Below are 18,827 nucleotides of genomic sequence, written 5' to 3' on the forward strand. Positions count from 1 at the left end.
GCTGTGGCACTGACTTCTCCAGCTCCCGGGCCCACCCGAGGGAGGGGGCGGCGGCGGCAGCGGCGCGACTCCTTTGTGACAGGTCCGAGAGAGCGGTAAAGATGGACGCGAGGCCACGGCGCTGCCATTACGCGCTGGGCCCACCCCCGCTTCGCACCGCCCCTGCCCTCCCTCGGTCCCCTAGGAAACGCCCCTTCCTCGGTGGCAAGCCCTCTCCCTGGAAGCCAATCGTCTCTCAGGAACGGTGCCACGTGATCACACGCTCCGGCCCGCCCCCCAAGCGCGAACTGGCCAATCCTCTTGCTGAAGTGGGAATGGCCCAATCAAGTCTCTCCGCCTAGCCTTCGGGACACCGGATTTCCATCTGTCCCCTGGGAAGAAAGAGAGGTGCGGATTGGGTTACGCCGCCGGAAGCGGGGCGGAACTTTGTTGTGGCGGTGAGGAAGAGGAAGCCCTGAAGGGTCAAAAGGAATACAAAAGCAAAGGCTGTTTTCTTTCTTTTCTTTTTTCCTTCTTTCTTTTTCTCCCCCCCCCCCCCCCAAAGAACGAGTGGCCTTAGCGGTGGCGGTTTGGGGTGGGCGCCGCCGAGGTGAGGGGGTCTCGCCTCCCGCACGCTGGTAGGTGAGTGCGGCCTGGGCCCTGGTCTGGCGGAGAGACCCGGGCTCCAGCTTCTTCCCTGAGGACACGGGGGGCTACGACTGGTGTGAGGTATAGGGCCAGGCCCGCCCTCAGTCTGCGCCCTCGCCCAGTCTTCTGAGTCACTGGGGTCAGGGGCTTGCTGGGGCCCAGCCAGGGGGCAGCCGAGGGAGCCTGCGGTAGGGCATCCCAAGCGGGATGTGGGGCAGCATCCCGACCCCTTCCAGCGGTCTCGGGACTTCGGGCCTCTTCCTGGCTCTCTTCCACCGTTTCTGCTAAGTGGGGCCACCCCCCAGGCTCCAGGTGCGGGCCGGGCTCCTCAGGAAATGTGGGAGTCCCTGGATGGAAATGGTTGAATCCCAGAACGCAAGTGTAGGATGGGAAACGCATTTCTTATGTACCATGTACCGTTTGCTGTGCTCAGTGCAATTTCTTCTAATAGATAACAAACCAGCGTGCTCGTTTTGGAAAAAACAAAAATAAAACCCCAAAAAACAAAACCCAAAACCAACCCTCCCCCCCCCCCAAAAAAAAAAACCAACAAAATAAACAGCTTAGGAAACTAAGACCATGGGTGGAATGATCTTGTTTGAAAGTTGCCCACGTGAATGTCTGTGCACACAGGTGTGAAGGTGGAGACCTACTAAGAGCAGTGGTTCTTAGCCTAGTAGAAAATACGATCTTCTGACGTCCATTTAAATACAGATTCTCTGACCCTACCCCCCAGATAATCTGACTGAGTAGGTCTGGAGTTGGGACCCAGGGAAGCCAGCGCGTTTGCGCCTGGTGGTCAGAAATTCCAGTGACCTGTTGTGTATCAGCTGTGAAGTAAGAGCTGTTCATCTTCAGCTGTTTGGCTTATTGATGAGTTAACAGGGACCCCATAAAATGGTTTGGAGGGCACTGCTTCTGAAGTCCTTGAAAGGAATTAGTGTTTATACTCCTTTTTGATACAAGGAATTGAGCTGAGATAAAGGCAGCTTTCACAGTCTTTCAACTAGAGCATGAGAGGAGCTGTTAGCAATTTCTAGGAGTCTGAAAGCAGAGGCTGGCCACTTATTTTTCTCAGCTGACGTGTTGGTGCCTTAATCCCTTACAACCAGGAAGAACAACGTCAAGACCATTTACGTGGTTAGCAGCCTTTCCTTTCACCTTCTAAGAGTCTTGATGTTTGGTTAGAGTTAAGCTGCTACCTCATACTGAAAACTGCATTGCTGGTAAGTGAGGTTATTGAAGTGTGTGGTTCCACCAGAGGCTCAATCATACTGTAATTATACCTTTGAGGCAGCTGAATCAAACAGCTTCATTGTGCTCCCTCTTGATCACCTTTTGAAAATTCTTTGTCTTCAATTCTTAAATATGGTCAGTTTCATTCTTTATTGTGGTATGTGTTTTAAAGATAGTTCTTTGTTTTTGGTTTTCTGCATTTTCATGATATATCCAACTGTGAATGTGTTTTTGTTGTATTTGGTGTTTATCAGACTTTCAATTTGTGGATTAGTGTCTTTCATTGTGTAAAATTCTTGAATTTATGATCGTATATTGCATAAGCCCCATTGTTTGTTGCCTTTGCTAATTAAACACAGACCTTTTCACTCTAATGTATGTCTCTTACTCTCTTTTTATTTTTCCATACTACATCCTGCATAATTTCTTCTTCATTCTCATATTATTTCTAATCTGTTACGATACCCTTGCACTGAAAACTTAAATTCAGTTATTGCTTTTTTTTGGTTCCTGAGGTTCTGTTTGGTCCTTTTTCAAATATGCCATGCCATTCATTGCTTTACAGTTTCTTATTCTCTGCTGTTAATTTTGAGGCTCAGTTTTTATTTCTTTAAACACAGTAAGCATTTTTTTTATGATGTATGTGTGTTAATCCCACTCTGTGAATTCCCTTTGGGTTTGTTTATTTATTTACTTTAAATATTTATTTATTCATGAGAGAGACAGAGAGAGGCAGAGACATAGGCATAGGGAGAAGTGGGCCCCTTACAGGGAACCTGATGCGGGACTCGATCCCAGGACCCCAGGATCACAACCTGAGCCGAAGGCAGAGGCTCAACCGCTGAGCCACCCAGGTGTCCCCTTTTGGGTTTATTTCTTTTGCTCATTATTCCTGCAGTTTTTCTTTCCACTTCACCTTTACCTTGAGTTCTTTGGGGGGTATGAGGTTCAGATGGAGAAGGAGGTGGTTGTCAGACTATAATCTGTGGATTCCTGGCTTTGACTTTTGTTTCCATTACTTCATAAGGTTATCAGAACAGCAGTTTTCATGGTCATAGAAATCTTCAGTAGAAAAACCAGTTTGAATATTGGGCTTAATTTCTGGTATCACCTTTTCTTGGGTTTTGGCCAAATTTTTTACTATCTTGTTAGCTTTTCTGTTTAAGAATTATTTTATTTTTTTAGATTTTAATTTATTTATTCATGAGAGACGGAGGGGGGGGGGCGGGCAGAGACACAGGCAGAGGGAGAAGAGGCTCCCTGCAGGGAGCCGGATGTGGGATCTGGGACTCGATCCCCGGTCTCCAAGATCATGCCCTGGGCGGAAGGCGGCACTAAACCGCTGAGCCACCCGGGCTGCCCTGAGAATTATTTTAAAAATTTCTTCCATTGTTTTTGTTCTATCATAGAGGTAGAAGATTGGTCTCAACTTCCTAGGCCTCTATTTCTGGAAATTAATGCCTGCTTGCTTTTTTTCTTTTATTTCTCTTTTAATTTGTCTTTAAAATTTTTTTTTTCTTTTTTAGAAGGGAGGTAGGGAGTAGCCAAGGGGGAGAGAGAGAATCTTAAGCAGGCTCCATCCTACAACCCTGAGATCACCACCTGAGCCAAAATCAAGTCAGATGTTTTTTTGTTTGTTTTTAAAGATTTATTTATTTGACACATCGAGAGAGAGGGAGAGTGAGCACAAGCAGGGGGAGCAGCAGGGAAAGGGAGAAGCAGGCTTCCCGCTGGGCAGGGAGCCCAACATGGGGCTTGATCCCAGGACCTGGCATCATGACCTAGGTGGAAGGGAGATGCCCAGCTGACTGAGCCACCCAGGCACCCCAAGAGTTGGATGCTTAACCGACTGAGCCACCCAGTTGCCCTAGCCCCCTTTCATTTTTATTTTGGAATGCAAATTCGTGATTTCAGGGAATTTTGAGTTAAAGATCATTTTTCTCTGTGTACCTAAAAATTCCGCCACTGTTCCCTCTGCAGTGTCACAGCCACTGTCAGTGGTAAGCTTCCCTAATGCTTTTTTCTAGTCTTCCTTTTGTGAACCCCTCAGTGCTTTGCTTCTTTATTATAGCATTTAACTTCCTTCTTCTTTTCCTAAAATTGCTTATGTGCCAACCTTATCTCTTTTCCTGAATGCAAGTTCCTCATTTGCTAAAAAGTGGAGTGCCAGTTGAGCACCTAGCACTCTGCCTTGTACATAATAGATCCCCTGTAAAATTTACTTCCACAATACAACTGAATGAGTTAGTTGGCCTCGTGTGGTTTGTGTACTGCAAACCCTTTTTTCCCCCTTAAGTTCGGTCTTAGGAGTTACACAAAACCTAGTGGGATGAAGGTGTGGGGGGAGTATAATTTAGTGTGTGGGCTAGGTTCCAAAGCCAGCCCAGATGGTGAAACTGTATAATCAAAGCTGCCTTCGAAAATCTTCTAGGGAGGCATCATACTGGATGTAGGTATACCAGCACAGCAAAATTCCAACATGCCCAGGTTTTCTTCCAGCTTTGAAACAGATGCTGTTTTTCTTCCTTTGAGCCTCAGGTGAAGCAGCTGGTTTGCGTTTAGGAGTCATAATGTTTTTTTTTTTTTTTAATACGACTAATATTAGAATCATACATAGTGAGGGAAATGCTTCTACAATGAGAGGCACACATGAATTGGAGAACTGAGGATCAGGCAAGGGGATCAGTATTTTAAGTTCTCATTTTCTTCCAGTGCATAAAGATGAATTCAGGATATAAGCACAAACGATAAGACTGTTCTTGTGCTCTGGAAAGCTAAATGTATATATAGGTTTGCTTTAAAAAAATTTTTTTTAAGATTTATTTATTTATGATAGACACACACAGGGAGGGAGGGAGAGAGAGAGAGAGAAGTAGGCTTCATGCCGGGAGCCCCATGCGGGACTCGATCCCGGGACTCCAGGATCACGCCCTGGGCCAAAGGCAGGCGCCAAACCGCTGAGCCACCCAGGGATCCCCCCCCCCCAATTTTTTTTTATTGCATGTGTTTTTTTAGATTGCTTGGACAACCAGAAGATTACTACAAATTGCTCTTTATGATAAACATTTTAAATATGAATGAAATTGCTTATGCTGTCCGCTGGTGTTTAGATTCTTTTACTCTCCTTTGCTACTGGAGTATGTTAAATAAGCCTGAGTGTTAGATTGAGGATTACTTTGTCTAGTAATAAGTACTAGTAGTAGTCTTTGTTAGTAGTTGTCATGCCCTGAAGTTTTAAAATCTATAGAGAAAGTCCTCTTGATTTGCATTCCCGTGGCTTGGTAGAAGTGACTTCTGGCCAGAAAGCTACCTGTCTGGAATATAGTAGAGTTTGCCAGATGGCAGATTCCTCTTAATTGCCGTCCTGTATTTTGAAGTCCCATGTGATTTAAATATCAGGGTAAAAATGTTGGAAGAGCAGTACTTAAGTATATTTACTGACAAAAGGAAAGTGGATTGGCCTGTTGTTTTGCTACCCAAAGAGAAGGCTTAGAACACCATAACACAGAAATCTGATTCCCCTTGGTGTATTTTTATACTGCAGTCTATCTAATGCTAGAATTAGGAGGGGGTAGCGGCTGGTGATGTAAACACTTAAGTAGTCTGCCATCACAGAATTCAATTGCATGGGAAACCAGATATCATTAACTTGTATCATGGCACTAGCTAAATGGAATAACTTTTCAAGTCTGCAATAGCAATTAGTTTGGGGGGAGCAATGTAAGTTTTCTATTTTATATGGCATGCGGTATAAGACAGCCCATTTTGTCCCACCAACCTGGAAATTAAATACCACAGTCTCCAGTACAAACACAGGAGTGCAGTGTTTAACAGTTACTTTGGCTTGAAATATAAGAACTTTGTTTTTTTGGCTGTTAAGCAAATTTGAAAACTATGTTCTTTATTTGTGTCGGTTTGAAACTTTTAAGTTTGGACAAAGTGATCTTGGTATGGTTTTGGTTTTCCATGAATTCCCTAATTGAGGAACTTAAATAATCCTTTTTAAAATAGTGTAATGTTTAGTTTGATAATTAAACTTGAATCACCTTGGAAATAAAAAAGCTGTGTGAGTAAATGAAAATTGACAGCGTGTATTCTTTTTACAATTAAGCACACTAAACAAAATTAATATTCCCAACATAAATCCTCTTTTCATTTCTACATGACTCTTTATGGTACCATCCCAGACCCCTGGACTTTGTGTTTTGTTTTTAATTTTTCTAGCAAATGAAGGGAGAAAATTAGAGACTTGTGAAAATTTAGGTGGGTGGTAGGAATTAGAAATAAAGTTTAATTTTCAGTTTTTTCCTGCTTCCAGAAGGAGGTAAATGAGCTGCAGGTACTCATCACCTCTCTTTTGGATAATAAACAACCAATGAAAATTAAGCTCTTGAAAGAAAAATGCTTTGTGTGGGCAACACTTATTCCTCAGTGCAACAGAGCATGTTTTAGTCAGTTGAAATTAAAGGAAAGTAGTGAGTTATTCTTGAGGAAGACATCAATTATATAATATAGGAAAGTGACTTAATTTTTGGTCCTGTGTTTCCAACTGCACAGTTTTTGTCGTGTTTAAATAGAATTCCCTACGGAACATAGAAGCTTGAGCAAATACGTAATGTCTACCATTTTCTGTAACTTTACATTGGATAATACCTCATAATATTCATGTGAGATCATTCTTCCCTGCTTCAATTCTTCAAATCCTCTTCATGGTTGTTTATTCAATAAGCATTTATTATCTGCCTAATATATGCCAGACACTGCTAATAAGCACTGTGAATACAAAGGGCCGTTGGAACAGTTGGAACAAATGATAAAACACAATGGGTAAGTGCTGCAATCAAGTTACAGATTGCTCCAGTAGGGGTGAGAGTAGAAACAGGGAGGCTAATGGCAGGCTATTCCAGTAGTCCTTGCTGGATAAGGTGCCTGAAAAGAGATTAGAAAGGAAAGGATTCTTTTCTTTTTTAAAGATTTTTATTTCTGTTTATTTATGAGAGAGGCAGAGACATAGGCAGAGGGAGAAGCAGGCTCCCTGTAGGGAATGCATGCCGGACTCATCCCTGAAACCCGGGATCACACCTGAGGCGGAGGCAGACGTTCAACCATTGAGCTACCCAGGTGTCCCGAAAAGGATTCTTTTCTTAAAAAAAAAAGGAGGATGGATTAAAAAGAAATAAACCTTACGAAGTACTAATACCAGAACTTGGTGACTGGTGAGATGTAGGAAATTGAAGGAGAAGAAGTTTAGGTTCACATCTGGGTTTTCAGCCAGGAAACAGGATTGACCCATATTTATGCACTCCATTGTCTCTTACCTGTACTATTCACTTTGGTAATTCATGATATATACACTATTATCTGGTATTAATTAGTTTAAGAGTACTCCTTCTTTTAAAGTTTATTTCCTTTATGTACCCCATGTAATCTGGCACAGTGCTGGATATAGAGTTTAGCATTCAGCACAATGTCCAGTTTATTTAAATTGAACTTCTAATAAAACAGTAAAATAGAAAACCATGCTAATGGGAAAATACAAAATTTCCCAATTATATATACACATGTAAATCTTCCCTACTTTCTCTGTTTGATATAATTCTTTGGTTTATATATATCTAATCTCTCTATGTTTGTATCACTGATCTGGTTCCCCTCCATTCCTTGAGTGCAGACTGTATTTCTCTCACTCTTGTAACCAGTCCAGGGCTTAGCTTAGTGGTTTGTAGTAATGGCAAACCTTTTGAAGCATTTTATAAGCATTGTGTCAAACTCTGTGCTGAGTGCTTTGCATGAATTACCTTGTTTATCCTCACAAAAGCTCTCTATTGTGCAGGACTGTTTTAATCCTCACTGGTGAGAGCAACCTGTGGATGGGGGAAACAAGATTCTGAGGACTTAAATGACTTGCCCAGGGCATATGACTTGTAATTGGCAGAACTGAGGTCGCTTGATTTCAGACACAGTGTAAAGTCTTTATCATTACTTGTGCTGCCTTGTATAAGGAGACCAGCACAGAAGGTACTTGTTATATAGTGGGGGGGATTAGATTAGGTTAAGTGAAAGGTGTGTGAAATGAAACTTGCTTCTTGGCAGTGTGTATTGTCAGCGATGTTTTGAATCCTGAAAAAAACTATTTCTGGAAAAGGAATATCCTGAACATTATCCAGAATACTCAGGAGTATGCCACTTGTTCATGAACATTTCTGTCCCTGTCTTTGACCTCTCCTAACATAGAAAAGTGACCAGATAGCTAGAAGTGCCACTGGTGGCATAGAAGGCAAGGAGGGAATGATGGTTGAAGAGCCCAGAAATGAGGACCTATGGAAGATGTGCAAAGTGTAGAAAGAGAGGATGGAGCCAGCTATATTCTAGTCTTGTCCCTTTTAAACACAGAAACTCATTATAATTAGGTCTGGCCATCTAGCTTGTTTTATCTATTTTGAGATCGAGGGACTATCAGGATTATAATACTAGCTTTAAAAAGTAGATTTTTACAAGTGTTTACTAATTTTAACTCTGTTTTTAGGAAACCAGCCCTTCGAAAGCAGTACTTTCTCTCAAATTCTGAAGCCATTGTCTTTCAATTTCCTTTTTTTTTTTTTAAAGGTTTTATTTATTTATTCATGAGAGACACAGAGAGAGACAGAGACATAGGCAGAGGGAGAAGCAGGCTCCATGCAGGGAACCTGATGCGGGACTGGATCCTAGGACTCCAGGATCATGCCCTGGGCCCAAGGCAGGCACTAAACCGCTGAGCCACCCAGAGATCCCCATCAATTTCCTTTTTTAATGTGCTTCTTTATTTTCATTTTTGGAAACCATCTCTGATTCCTGCCCTTGTCCCTGTGGTGTGAAAGATGGTTAGTAGCACAGACTCAATCCTTTGGGTAGAAATTGAATTCTAACATTTCAGAGAAAAAGATTGATGACAAAGAGAATAAGAATTTCTTGGAATCCCTTAAATTTGTCTTTTTCCAAAATTGATAAGTGTTAGGAAGATTGTTATTTCTCTAGAGTTTATATTTCAAATTCAAAGCCTTTTACACATATATCTTGAAGGCTTTTTGTCCCTTGAGTTTCAGAGAACTTTGTTAAAGTTAAGTGAAGGTAGGTTCTTTTCCAAAAATTCAATAGGCCATGAGAATTAATGATTTTACTTTCTTCATTTTGAATTACAAGAGTAGATCATACAGTCCGAATTCTTATTTAGATAGAAGCATGAGAGATTCTAGGTTTTTAAAATTTTGGCCTATTGGAACATTTTTCAAAATTAACATATTCTTTCATTTTTTAAAATGTACAATGAGAATGAAGAGATGCATTTAATAGGAATGCCAGGGCATTGTCATATCCTAATATTTATTTCCCAGTTTTAAATCCTACACAATCTGATAAATTCACTGCTTTGAGACACTATTATTTTCTCCATTTCATAAGATTAAAAGAACTAGGGATTGTTTGGCCCAGAAAAGTGATGGATTAGGAGGAACGTGGGAGTTGTCCTCAAACAGTTGAAGCATTGCCATGTTGAAAAAGGACTTGGCTCCTTTTTTGTCCAGTGGATTGATTTTTTTTTTGTTTTTTTTTTTTTTTGTTTGTTTTAGTGGATTGAATTTATGTGTGGAATTTATAGGGAGATGAATTTCAGTGCGGTTTAAGGAAAAACCATCCTACTGGTCAGATCTACTTAGGGAGTCAGCTGCCTGGGAGTGAGTGCATTGGTCCCTATTAAAGTTTTAGAATATGGATTGGGTGAAAATCTTCTGGTATGTGTGGTAGATTTGTATGTTGGATGGAGAATCATTTTAGATGGGACACAAGCTGACCCACTCTGGATTATTTCCCAGGAATAAGGGTGAGGGGAAGAAACCAGATAGCCAATTTAGGGTGAGAGAGGAGAGCTGCAGCCAAGCTAACAGAGGAAGAAAGGGGGACATCGAGGGTCCAGTATGTCTCTCCCACTCATAAGAGCCCTAATTTAAGACATTTAAAAATATGTTGGCTCTTGTTTCATAAGAGGTTATTCTGCAGAAGTGGAGGAATTTTTGGCATGGCTAGCAGAGATGGAATAATTCTGTTTCTATAACAGGGCTCTGTCTGGAGACATTGAATGAGGCTAAATCACAAGTGTTCAGCTTGTGGGCTTTAGGTGGGAACAATAGCTTCTGTCAATGGATTTAGTTTTCTTTCTAGTAGATTTCAAAATTCTCTCTTAAGGTTGTTAACATTGAACTAAACTGCTGCAGTGAAATTTGGGCTGAAACTATTTTCTTGTTCAGAATGTATAGATTTGCTTTCTCAGCTTCCATTTTCATCTTTAGTAAAATGTTTACATGAACATTTTCAGCCTGGAATTTGGTGTAGGAAGAAAGCTGAAGTTGACATGTCCTTCTTTTCAACCAGGATCCCAGGTTTCTGGGGAGGGAGATGGTGAAGGGATAAGAGTATGACACTTTTACATCAGACCTGGATTTTATTCTCAGCTCTATCATTCACCACCTTTTATCATCTTAGACAAGTGGTTTAACTTCTCTAGACTCCCATTTCTTCATCTGTAGAGAGATAATATTTTTCATAGAGTCAGTGGGAGCATAATGAGATAATATACATAAAAATGTATTTAGTGCATGCTAAGAGGTTCAATAAATGGCAGCTACTTTATTTTTGTGCTGTCAGTAGAGACTTTTTTTGGGGGGAGGAGAGAAAGAGCAAGAGCGGGAGCAGTGGGGGGAAGGGTGGAAGTAGAGGGAGAGGAGGAGGGGGAGGGAGAGAATCTTAAATAGATTCTGTGCAGAGTGCAGAGCCCGACAGGACTTAGTCTCATGGCCCTGAGATCATGACCTGAGCTGAAATCAAGAGTCAAGATGCTTAACTTACTAAACCACCCAGGCATCCCAATAGAGATTTACTTTTTTTATTAGGGGTCATTTTGGAATGGACATTGAGTTGATGTACTAGTAGTGCAGAATATCTGTTTCCTGGTTGTTGTTGTTGTCGTTGTTGTTTTAAGATTTTATTTATTTATTCATGAGAGAGACAGAGAGAAAGGCAGAGACACAGGCAGAGGAAGAAGCAGGCTCCATGCAGGGAGCCCTACTTGGGACTCAATCCCGGGTCTCCAGGGTCACGCCCTGGACTGAAGGTGGCGCTAAACTGCTGAGCCACCCGGGCTGCTCTTGTTTCCTTTTTGGATGTAATTCTATGATTAATATAACATGTCTGAGTAGAGAGTTTATTCCACAGTTCTTCAAAAGGAAAGAAACTAGCAAAGAAAAGAAAGGCTTAAAAGGAGTAGTGCACACTCTAGCATTATTCCCTTCTCCCTTCCTAGAGAGATTCAGGTAGAAGTATCTAGATTTGAGAATCTTGTGCATCAAGATATGCATAAAGTGTTTGAGGTTATTGTGGCAGTGAGAAAAGAGAGGAATTGAAGATAGACTCTTCAGTGGCATAGATCTGTAACTCACAGGACGGGAGGTCAGGAAAGAGATGGAGGACTCAGCATAGGCTAGAGCACAGGACATTGAACCTGAAGTTGGGAGATCTGGGCTCTAGTCTCACTGTCTCCGTGTGGGGTTTGTGTGCCTCTAGGTGTATCCCTTGTACAGACTAGACTTCATCTCCAAGGCTCCTTGAATACCTGAGTTTCTCCATTCTGAAAATATTTGGAAACAATAACATGCAAATAGAGGTAGTGGAATGTTCCTGAAACAGGAATTTCAAGAAGAAACAATGTCAGGTGTCACAGAAATAAAGGAAGATGAGATCTGGGAAAAAGATAGGATGCTCAGGAGACCAGTTTGTCTAGAGAGGGACCAAGAAGTGTCTGCAGTGTTGGACTTACTATGGAACAGAATGTAATGAATTATTCCAGGTCCTCTCACTGACTTTGTAAATAACATAAATGTTAATAAAACTGCCTGATACATTAACAAAAATGCAATCATGTGCTTTCACCAATGATCTATAAATTAAACAACTCAAAAGATTTCTTCAAGGTTGAAGGGAATTTTGAGGTAGTCTGTTGCTAGGTGAGACAGAGCTATAGCTCCTTGTTTCTCTTTAGAATATTAATTGCAGTTCTCACTTGAAATGTTTCATTTGTTTTTTGTAGACCGATTGTTTCATTATGGATGGAGGGGATGATGGTAATCTTGTTATCAAAAAGAGGTTTGTGTCCGAGGCAGAACTAGATGAACGGCGTAAAAGGAGGCAAGAAGAATGGGAGAAAGTTCGAAAACCTGAAGATCCAGAAGGTATATGTATGGGGTTATAGTTTGGCATTCAACATAATGTTCCCTAATCTTCCAATAGTCCTGCAGAGTAGGTACTAATGTCTTCACTTTGGAGCTAGGGACTGAGGCTCAGAGGAGTGTAAGAACCTATGTAAGGACTTCGTAGCCAGGAACAGAACCAGAGTACTCACTGTCCACTCTCCACTGTCCTACCTTCCAGAACATTCTGCCAGTTTGTTCCATCTGTATAGGTGGATGCAGGATCTGAGTGACTGAGAATGTGGCTGCTGTGTAGGGTTGGGCTTGCCCCTCAATCCAGTTAACTGTCTCAGGCCATGGGCCCTATTGACATTTGTAGTTGCCTTTGAGAACTGCTGGCCCCTCTCTGAGATCCAAAGCAAAACTGTGGACTTTGTACTATTTTTGTGTTATCCTTGCCCTCAGATCATGCAGAGACTTGACTTTATCTTTGAAATCCTTTGTGATTCCAAAATAATGTGAAAAATTCTAAAGTATGTGCCTTTTCTTCCCCCTTCCTTTTTCTCCCTCCCTCTTCCTTTCAGAATGTCCAGAGGAGGTTTATGACCCTCGGTCTCTATATGAAAGGCTACAGGAACAGAAAGACAGGAAGCAGCAGGAGTATGAGGAGCAGTTCAAATTCAGTAAGCTTCAGAAAACAGTCTGGCATACCCTGCAGGGCCTTTTCGATGCACTTTGCCTCATGCAACACTTTTTCCAGTTGGCCATGGAACTGTCTTATCTAGTCCCTAGATGTTCATTTGATGGGAAAGAGACAACCTTCTGCCTTCTAGAGCACAATGAACATTTTTGTTTAGAGCTCAAGATACCCATTTTAATTCTGTGCTAATGTCTGGTAATGAGAGAAATGCCTTGATTTTATGCTGTTACCTCTCCAAAAGCCGAGGTGTTTACAAATTCTTCTAATCCTCTAAAGGATCTGCTGCTTATTAAGAAAAAAAGAAGGAAAAATCTTATTTGACTTTCTTTTCCCTTTAGCCTGCTAAGTATTCCTTGTTCAATTATTTCCTCAGAAAATATGGTAAGAGGCTTAGACGAAGATGAGACGAACTTCCTTGATGAGGTTTCTCGGCAGCAGGAACTCCTGGAAAAGCAACGAAGAGAAGAAGAACTGAAAGAACTAAAGGAATATAGAATATCCTTTGTACTTTGAGAGAAATCTGTATGGTGTCCATTTTCTTGTCTATGTCTATGGATTTGAGTTTCTTCACAAATAGAAAGAAAATAAGATTTCCTACCTAGTGACCTTTGAGTTCCCTTTCAACATTGGTACTCCCATGCCTGAAAAACCGGCAGTGATTTGTGCAGTTACATGGCATGTGCAATTGAAAGTCCAGATTCTTTAGGATTAACTAAAGGCCTAAATCCTAATAGTCAGTACCAGGGTATTTTTGCCTCGTGGGATTAGACTCTAAAACAGATGGGCAATGCAGTAAACTCATCCAGGGGAGAAATTGGCTTCTGAGTTTTAAAAGGAAATGTTTAGCAACTCTCCTGTGTCCTTATTAAGACCTTCCCTAGGGATCCCCGGGTGGCGCAGCGGTTTGGCGCCTGCCTTTGGCCCAGGGCGCGATCCTGGAGACCCGGGATCGAATCCCACGTCGGGCTCCCGGTGCATGGAGCCTGCTTCTCCCTCTGCCTGTGTCTCTGCCTCTCTCTCTCTCTCTCTATGTGACTATCATAAATAAATAAAATTTAAAAAAATATTTAAAAAAAAAAAAAAAAAAAAAAGACCTTCCCTAGAGGTGTAGCCTGGTCTGTCACCACAGAAGGGTAGAGAAGACAGCAAAGATGACTTCACTTTAGCTCAGTGTTGCCTTTTTGTCTTCCACTTGCATGTCTGAATCCTACCTAGAACTTGGCTGAGTTGGAATTCTCAGTTCTATGTGCCACATCCCTACCCTCAACTCATCACACTGCCCTTGCCCCCAAATGTCTTCTTTTTCTGCTCTTTTTGATTTCGGTAACTTGCCCCCAGGTGTCCAAACCAAAAACTACCTCCAAAAAGAATGTTCTCCAGGTCTGTGTAGTTCAGCTTTCTCTGTCTTTTAGGACCACTGTGACCATGCAATTGATCTCTGCTTCTGCTCGCGTCTACCACAAGAGTCAAAAGGAACATTTGAAAACATACCTGGAATCCTGTCACTTTCCTATTTAAGACACTAGTGGCTTCCTGTGGCATTTAGACTTAAGTGTACATTCTTAACAGGCCCTACATGATATAGGCCAACCCACCTTCCTGTTGCATCTTGAACTCCTTCATGTTTACTATACTCCAGCCTACTGGCCTTCTTTTTGTTCTTCTCATACTGAGCTTTGTGATTTCATTTCAAGGCCTCTGTATTGTTTTTTGGACTGGAGTGCTCTGCCTTCAGCTTTTATAAGGCTGGCGTTTTATAGCCCACATCTCCCTTCCTCATAGAGACCTTCCCTAAGCATCTCATCTAAAATTTCACCAAACTATGTCACTATGTATGATGTCACTTTTTAATAGTAACTTTCATTCCTGAAAATCTTAATTTAATTTGCTTACTGGTTTCTTTGCCTCTTTACTGCTGGAATGTAAGGTAAGATGCATAAAAATAGGGACTTGGTCACCACTCATTTTCCTAGTGCCTCACATTGTAGGTTCTCAGTATATATGTGAACAAACTCCTAGGAGAGGTTAATGCAGCCACTCTAGCTTTTTTCCTGGCTTATTTAAGTATTTCAGGCTTATATGTTGAATAACCTCACTAATGTGATTGAACAAGCTTTTCCTCTCAATTGGTGATGCGACTGCATGTATATGCCAGTTGGTTTTGTTTGTTTTTACAGGGAGCATGCAGTAAGTTTCTTTAAAGAGCTGTGTAGGAGAAGATTTGGACTGATCCCCAGGGATTTGGTTTAAATTAAGGTGACTGACAACGGTTGAGATAAGGGAGCAGCATGGTGCTACAAAACCTGCTCTGAACTGGTAGCAAAAGATGTGGCTTCCAGACCCAGTTTTCCTAGTGGAATTCTGGTATAGCATTTATGATTGGAATTGATGGAAAATCACACCTCAATCCCAACTGTAGGGTTGAGGCTGACTCTTCTGGAGCTCCCTTCCGCCACTGCCCTCCCTGGTGACTCCAGAATAACAGCGTGCATTATTGTTTGTAGAGATGGGCAGATATATGTATTGCATTGTCAGGCACCGGACTTTTTCCTCCCAGGAAATACGTTAATTACACCGATCCCTAGGATTATGTCTTGTTTTATGTGCTTAGTTTGGCAGGCTAGCAAATAAGATGTAGAGTGTCTCCCAAAGCAGCATTCTGGGGAGTAGTGTTGGTTTGGTATGAATGTGGTTTTCAGTTCAAAGAAAAGAATGAACAGGGCAGCAGTAAGGCGAAAGAAACTTTCCTGCCCTGCTAACATTACAGTACAACACTGGAGAGGCCCCAGGAGTATTGGCTTTTCTTGGAAACTTGGTAAGTTCCTGCCATCTAGAAAACCTGAAGAAAAGCAAGCCTTCCAACCCGATGATACATAATGCACTAATCCTGGCATGCAAGTAGCCAGAGACGTGTTGAGATAGGAACTGAAGGATTAAACATTTGTTTATTGAAGCTCTAAATCAGGAGCTGATTCTTGGCTCTGCTTGATCATTATAATATGATACATTTTATAATGTGATACTTGTGAAGGCAGATAAGCTGTGATTTGTGCCCATATGAACAATAGAACTCTTGTTTTCTTCAGATTAAACCAGCATTTAGCAATATTATATGTTAAAACTATGTAATTTAAAAAATGTCTCATCTGATGAATTCCTTGAAATTTCTGAGATGTGTTTGCATTTTTAAAGCATTTAAAGGGGGAGAGGAACCTAAGGGGGAAAAAGTGGTTTATATTTCGGCTGTGGATCAAAAGTAATTTTTTACCCCCCTCCCCAAAAAAGAAAATGCTGGAGGCTTTTTTTTCCACTTTAAAAGAATAAAAAATGAAGTGTTGGTTTCTGTTTGTGTCCTACTATTATAAAAAACATGCGTCTTTTTTTTTCCATTTCTGGGAAAAAATATTTGTCAATATTAAGAATTCTAAGAACTTATCCTTTAATGATGGAGTTGCAGGTAAAAATCAGCATGCTTGTGGTTTCTGGCTTTCAGTACTAGAAAGATGAAACCTGATTCTTTTCATTTTTTTTTTCCTGGAAAACCAAACATGTAATGTTAACATATTATCAGTTTCCATGTTGACTCTGAAACCATTAAATTGATGAAATTCGTAATAGTACTGAGCATTTTGCATAATCCCCATTGAATACTGCAAATATTTAAGGTAACTGCTGTTTATATGACCAAGACTTAGTGCCTGAAGAGTGATCAGAATTAGAATCTCCTTATTTCTGGTGCCCAGTTTTCCCCATTGTTCAAAGACCATATACCCCTCTTGCCCAGCCCTTTGGGCTGATAATACCTGCTTCTTAGATTTCTTGGTCACTAGATGTCACTATTTTTCCAGTAAGGCACTGCTGCCTCTTGAATAAAGAATTGCACCACATCCAACACTTCTGTCTGTTGCCTAATGGGTTGTGAGAGTGTGAAATGGAGGAAGGGGAGGGGCTGGTGGAGAGAACAAAAGAAAGTGACAGACTTTGACAGCCAGAGGTTGATGTCAGGTCTGCAAGAAGTGATCTTACAAGTGAACTGATTGTGCTTTTATTTTTTTAGAGATAGATTTATTTATTTTAGAGACAGAGAGCATGAGTGGGAGGGGCAGAGGGAGGGAGAATCTCAAGCAGGCTCCTTGCAGAGCAGGCGTGGAGCCCAGTGTGGGGCTCCATCTAGAGACCCCAAGGTCTTGACCTGAGCTAAAACCAAGAGTCAGATGCTTAACTGACTGTGCCACCAAGGCCTCCTGTTTGTGTTTTGGTTCTTGTGATCTATATGCACTGGGTTTTCTCATTAAAATCACCTTGAAGATGATGTTGAAAACAGTTTCCTAGGCCTCTGGAGGTCCTCATTTCAATAGGTTTGGGACAGGGGATGGCCTCTGGTTTATAATGAGCCTTACTGTGCTTCTGGTGTTATCTTATACCAGCAGAGGAGTTAGTCTTTGTGATGTCCAAGATTGAATGCCACTGATACTTGATATATCATAGGACATTCTGCAAAACTTGATTTTACTCTTGGGTGAAAAAAGCAAATATTTAAATATTTTCAGAGAAGCCACATTTTCCCATGGCATTTCTGTTTCTTAAGATCTTTGTTTTCTCCAGCAAGGTGTGGCCCTATCCTTGGGAAGGTTTTCTGACCATAATTCAAGATTTTCACAGAGAATCAGAGGAATAAAGTTTGCTTCTCTGTATTATATTTGGCTTGATTTGCCTTCTTCCTCTGTGGTTACCTTCATTTCTCTTCAAGTCAGCTGGGATATGACTGGCAGAAAAAAGAAGAGGGCATTGTTTTTAATATAAATAAGCTAAACGTTACTCGGCAGAGCTGAAGTACTAATGGATTATATATGTCTGTCTTCTCTTGATTTATCATTATCCTGCTATAGCTAGCTCTTCTTTTTACCTAGTCTGACCCTTAACCTACAACACAGTAATCTCAACAAAGTTGGAATTTCTCCAGAAAATAAGAAGGAGGTGGAGAAGAAAGTGGCTGTGAAACCCATAGAAACCAAGAACAAGTTCTCCCAGGCAAAGCTGTTGGCAGGAGCCGTGAAACATAAGAGGTCAGCCAGCTCTCACACAATTTGGATCTCCCTCTGACTCTGTACTCTAAAATGCCACCGGTAATGGTAGCCTGAGCAAACAGTTGCCTAAGCATCAGTCTTGGTGACGTTTCTTTGGTAGTCCTACCTCTCTCTCCCCTTCTAGATTTGGTGTCTCTAGCCTTTGAGCCCTGTCCTTTGATTTTTCGTTCAACATAATACTAACTACTCTTCATCGGGCACCTGTCATGTAGCAGGCATTGTGTTACGTGCTTTCCAGGAATGATCTTACTCTTCCCACAAGTCTATAAAGTACAAATTTGATTGGCTAAGAACCTTTGTCCCAGATCGCAAAGTAATAGGAGAGGTGGAGGTCAATATTTGAGCATCTCTTTCTAGGCAAACGAGGTAGCAAGTTGTGTGAAAGGATTTGGGTAGGGTGTCATGGGAGCGGGGAGGAGGAAACCCGTAATTCCCTGGAGAGGGCCTCTGAGCTCAGCTTGGGGAAGATAGGGAAGGCATTAGAGTGAGATCTTGACCAGGTAGATGACTAGGGCTTTGACAGACAAGGGGGAAGAGAACATCCCTGGCAGAGAGAACAGTTGCTGCAAAGCACTGTGGCCCACAAGACCATGGAAGCTATGACAGCTGCACAGACCTGACTGGGCTCCTTGCTGATTGATGTGTGGTGGCAGTAGTGCCTAGAGGTTTTGAGAAGTTCTGTTTTAGGTTTGCTCCTCGCTAAATCCTCAGATGTCACCAAAGTGATGAAATCTGGTCATTTCAGTTTGACCAACCATACCATGGACGAAATAATGTTAAGTTTGAGTGCAGTCTATTAGGAAAATCAATGTGGCATATTGGCAACCAGCCACATGTTTTCAGGGGAGTGCACTGATGCACGCTTATGGTTTGGCGCACCATCCATCTGCTGCAGATGATCCGGAGAACATTGCTTACAGATTAAAATGTCGTCATGGTTTAGCAGTGGAGGGGAGGAGTAGC

General features: G+C 41.6%; 2 protein-coding genes across 7 annotated transcripts in view; one reads left to right on the forward strand and one right to left on the reverse strand.

Moving 5' to 3' along the window:
• RSPRY1 (ring finger and SPRY domain containing 1) overlaps positions 1-172 on the reverse strand; it is a 46,421-nt gene extending 46,249 nt beyond the window's left edge. The window contains exon 1 of the mRNA XM_038530972.1: positions 15-172. The gene's annotated coding sequence lies outside the window, so the exon portion shown is untranslated. The remainder of the gene's footprint in view (positions 1-14) is intronic.
• PSME3IP1 (proteasome activator subunit 3 interacting protein 1) overlaps positions 1-18,827 on the forward strand; it is a 35,229-nt gene that overhangs the window by 890 nt on the left and 15,512 nt on the right. Inside the window, exons 1-5 of one of the 6 annotated variants that reach the window (XM_038530981.1) lie at positions 137-437; positions 11,978-12,119; positions 12,662-12,760; positions 13,151-13,272; positions 17,710-17,843. In XM_038530981.1, coding sequence (XP_038386909.1) covers positions 11,993-12,119; positions 12,662-12,760; positions 13,151-13,272; positions 17,710-17,843 — 482 coding nt within the window. In that variant the 5' untranslated portion in view covers positions 137-437; positions 11,978-11,992. The other 5 variants (XM_038530980.1, XM_038530979.1, XM_038530982.1 and 2 more) reach the window with 5 other exon arrangements.

Source organism: Canis lupus, chromosome 2 (genome assembly GCF_011100685.1).
Source record: "Canis lupus familiaris isolate Mischka breed German Shepherd chromosome 2, alternate assembly UU_Cfam_GSD_1.0, whole genome shotgun sequence".
NCBI lineage: Eukaryota > Metazoa > Chordata > Mammalia > Carnivora > Canidae > Canis > Canis lupus.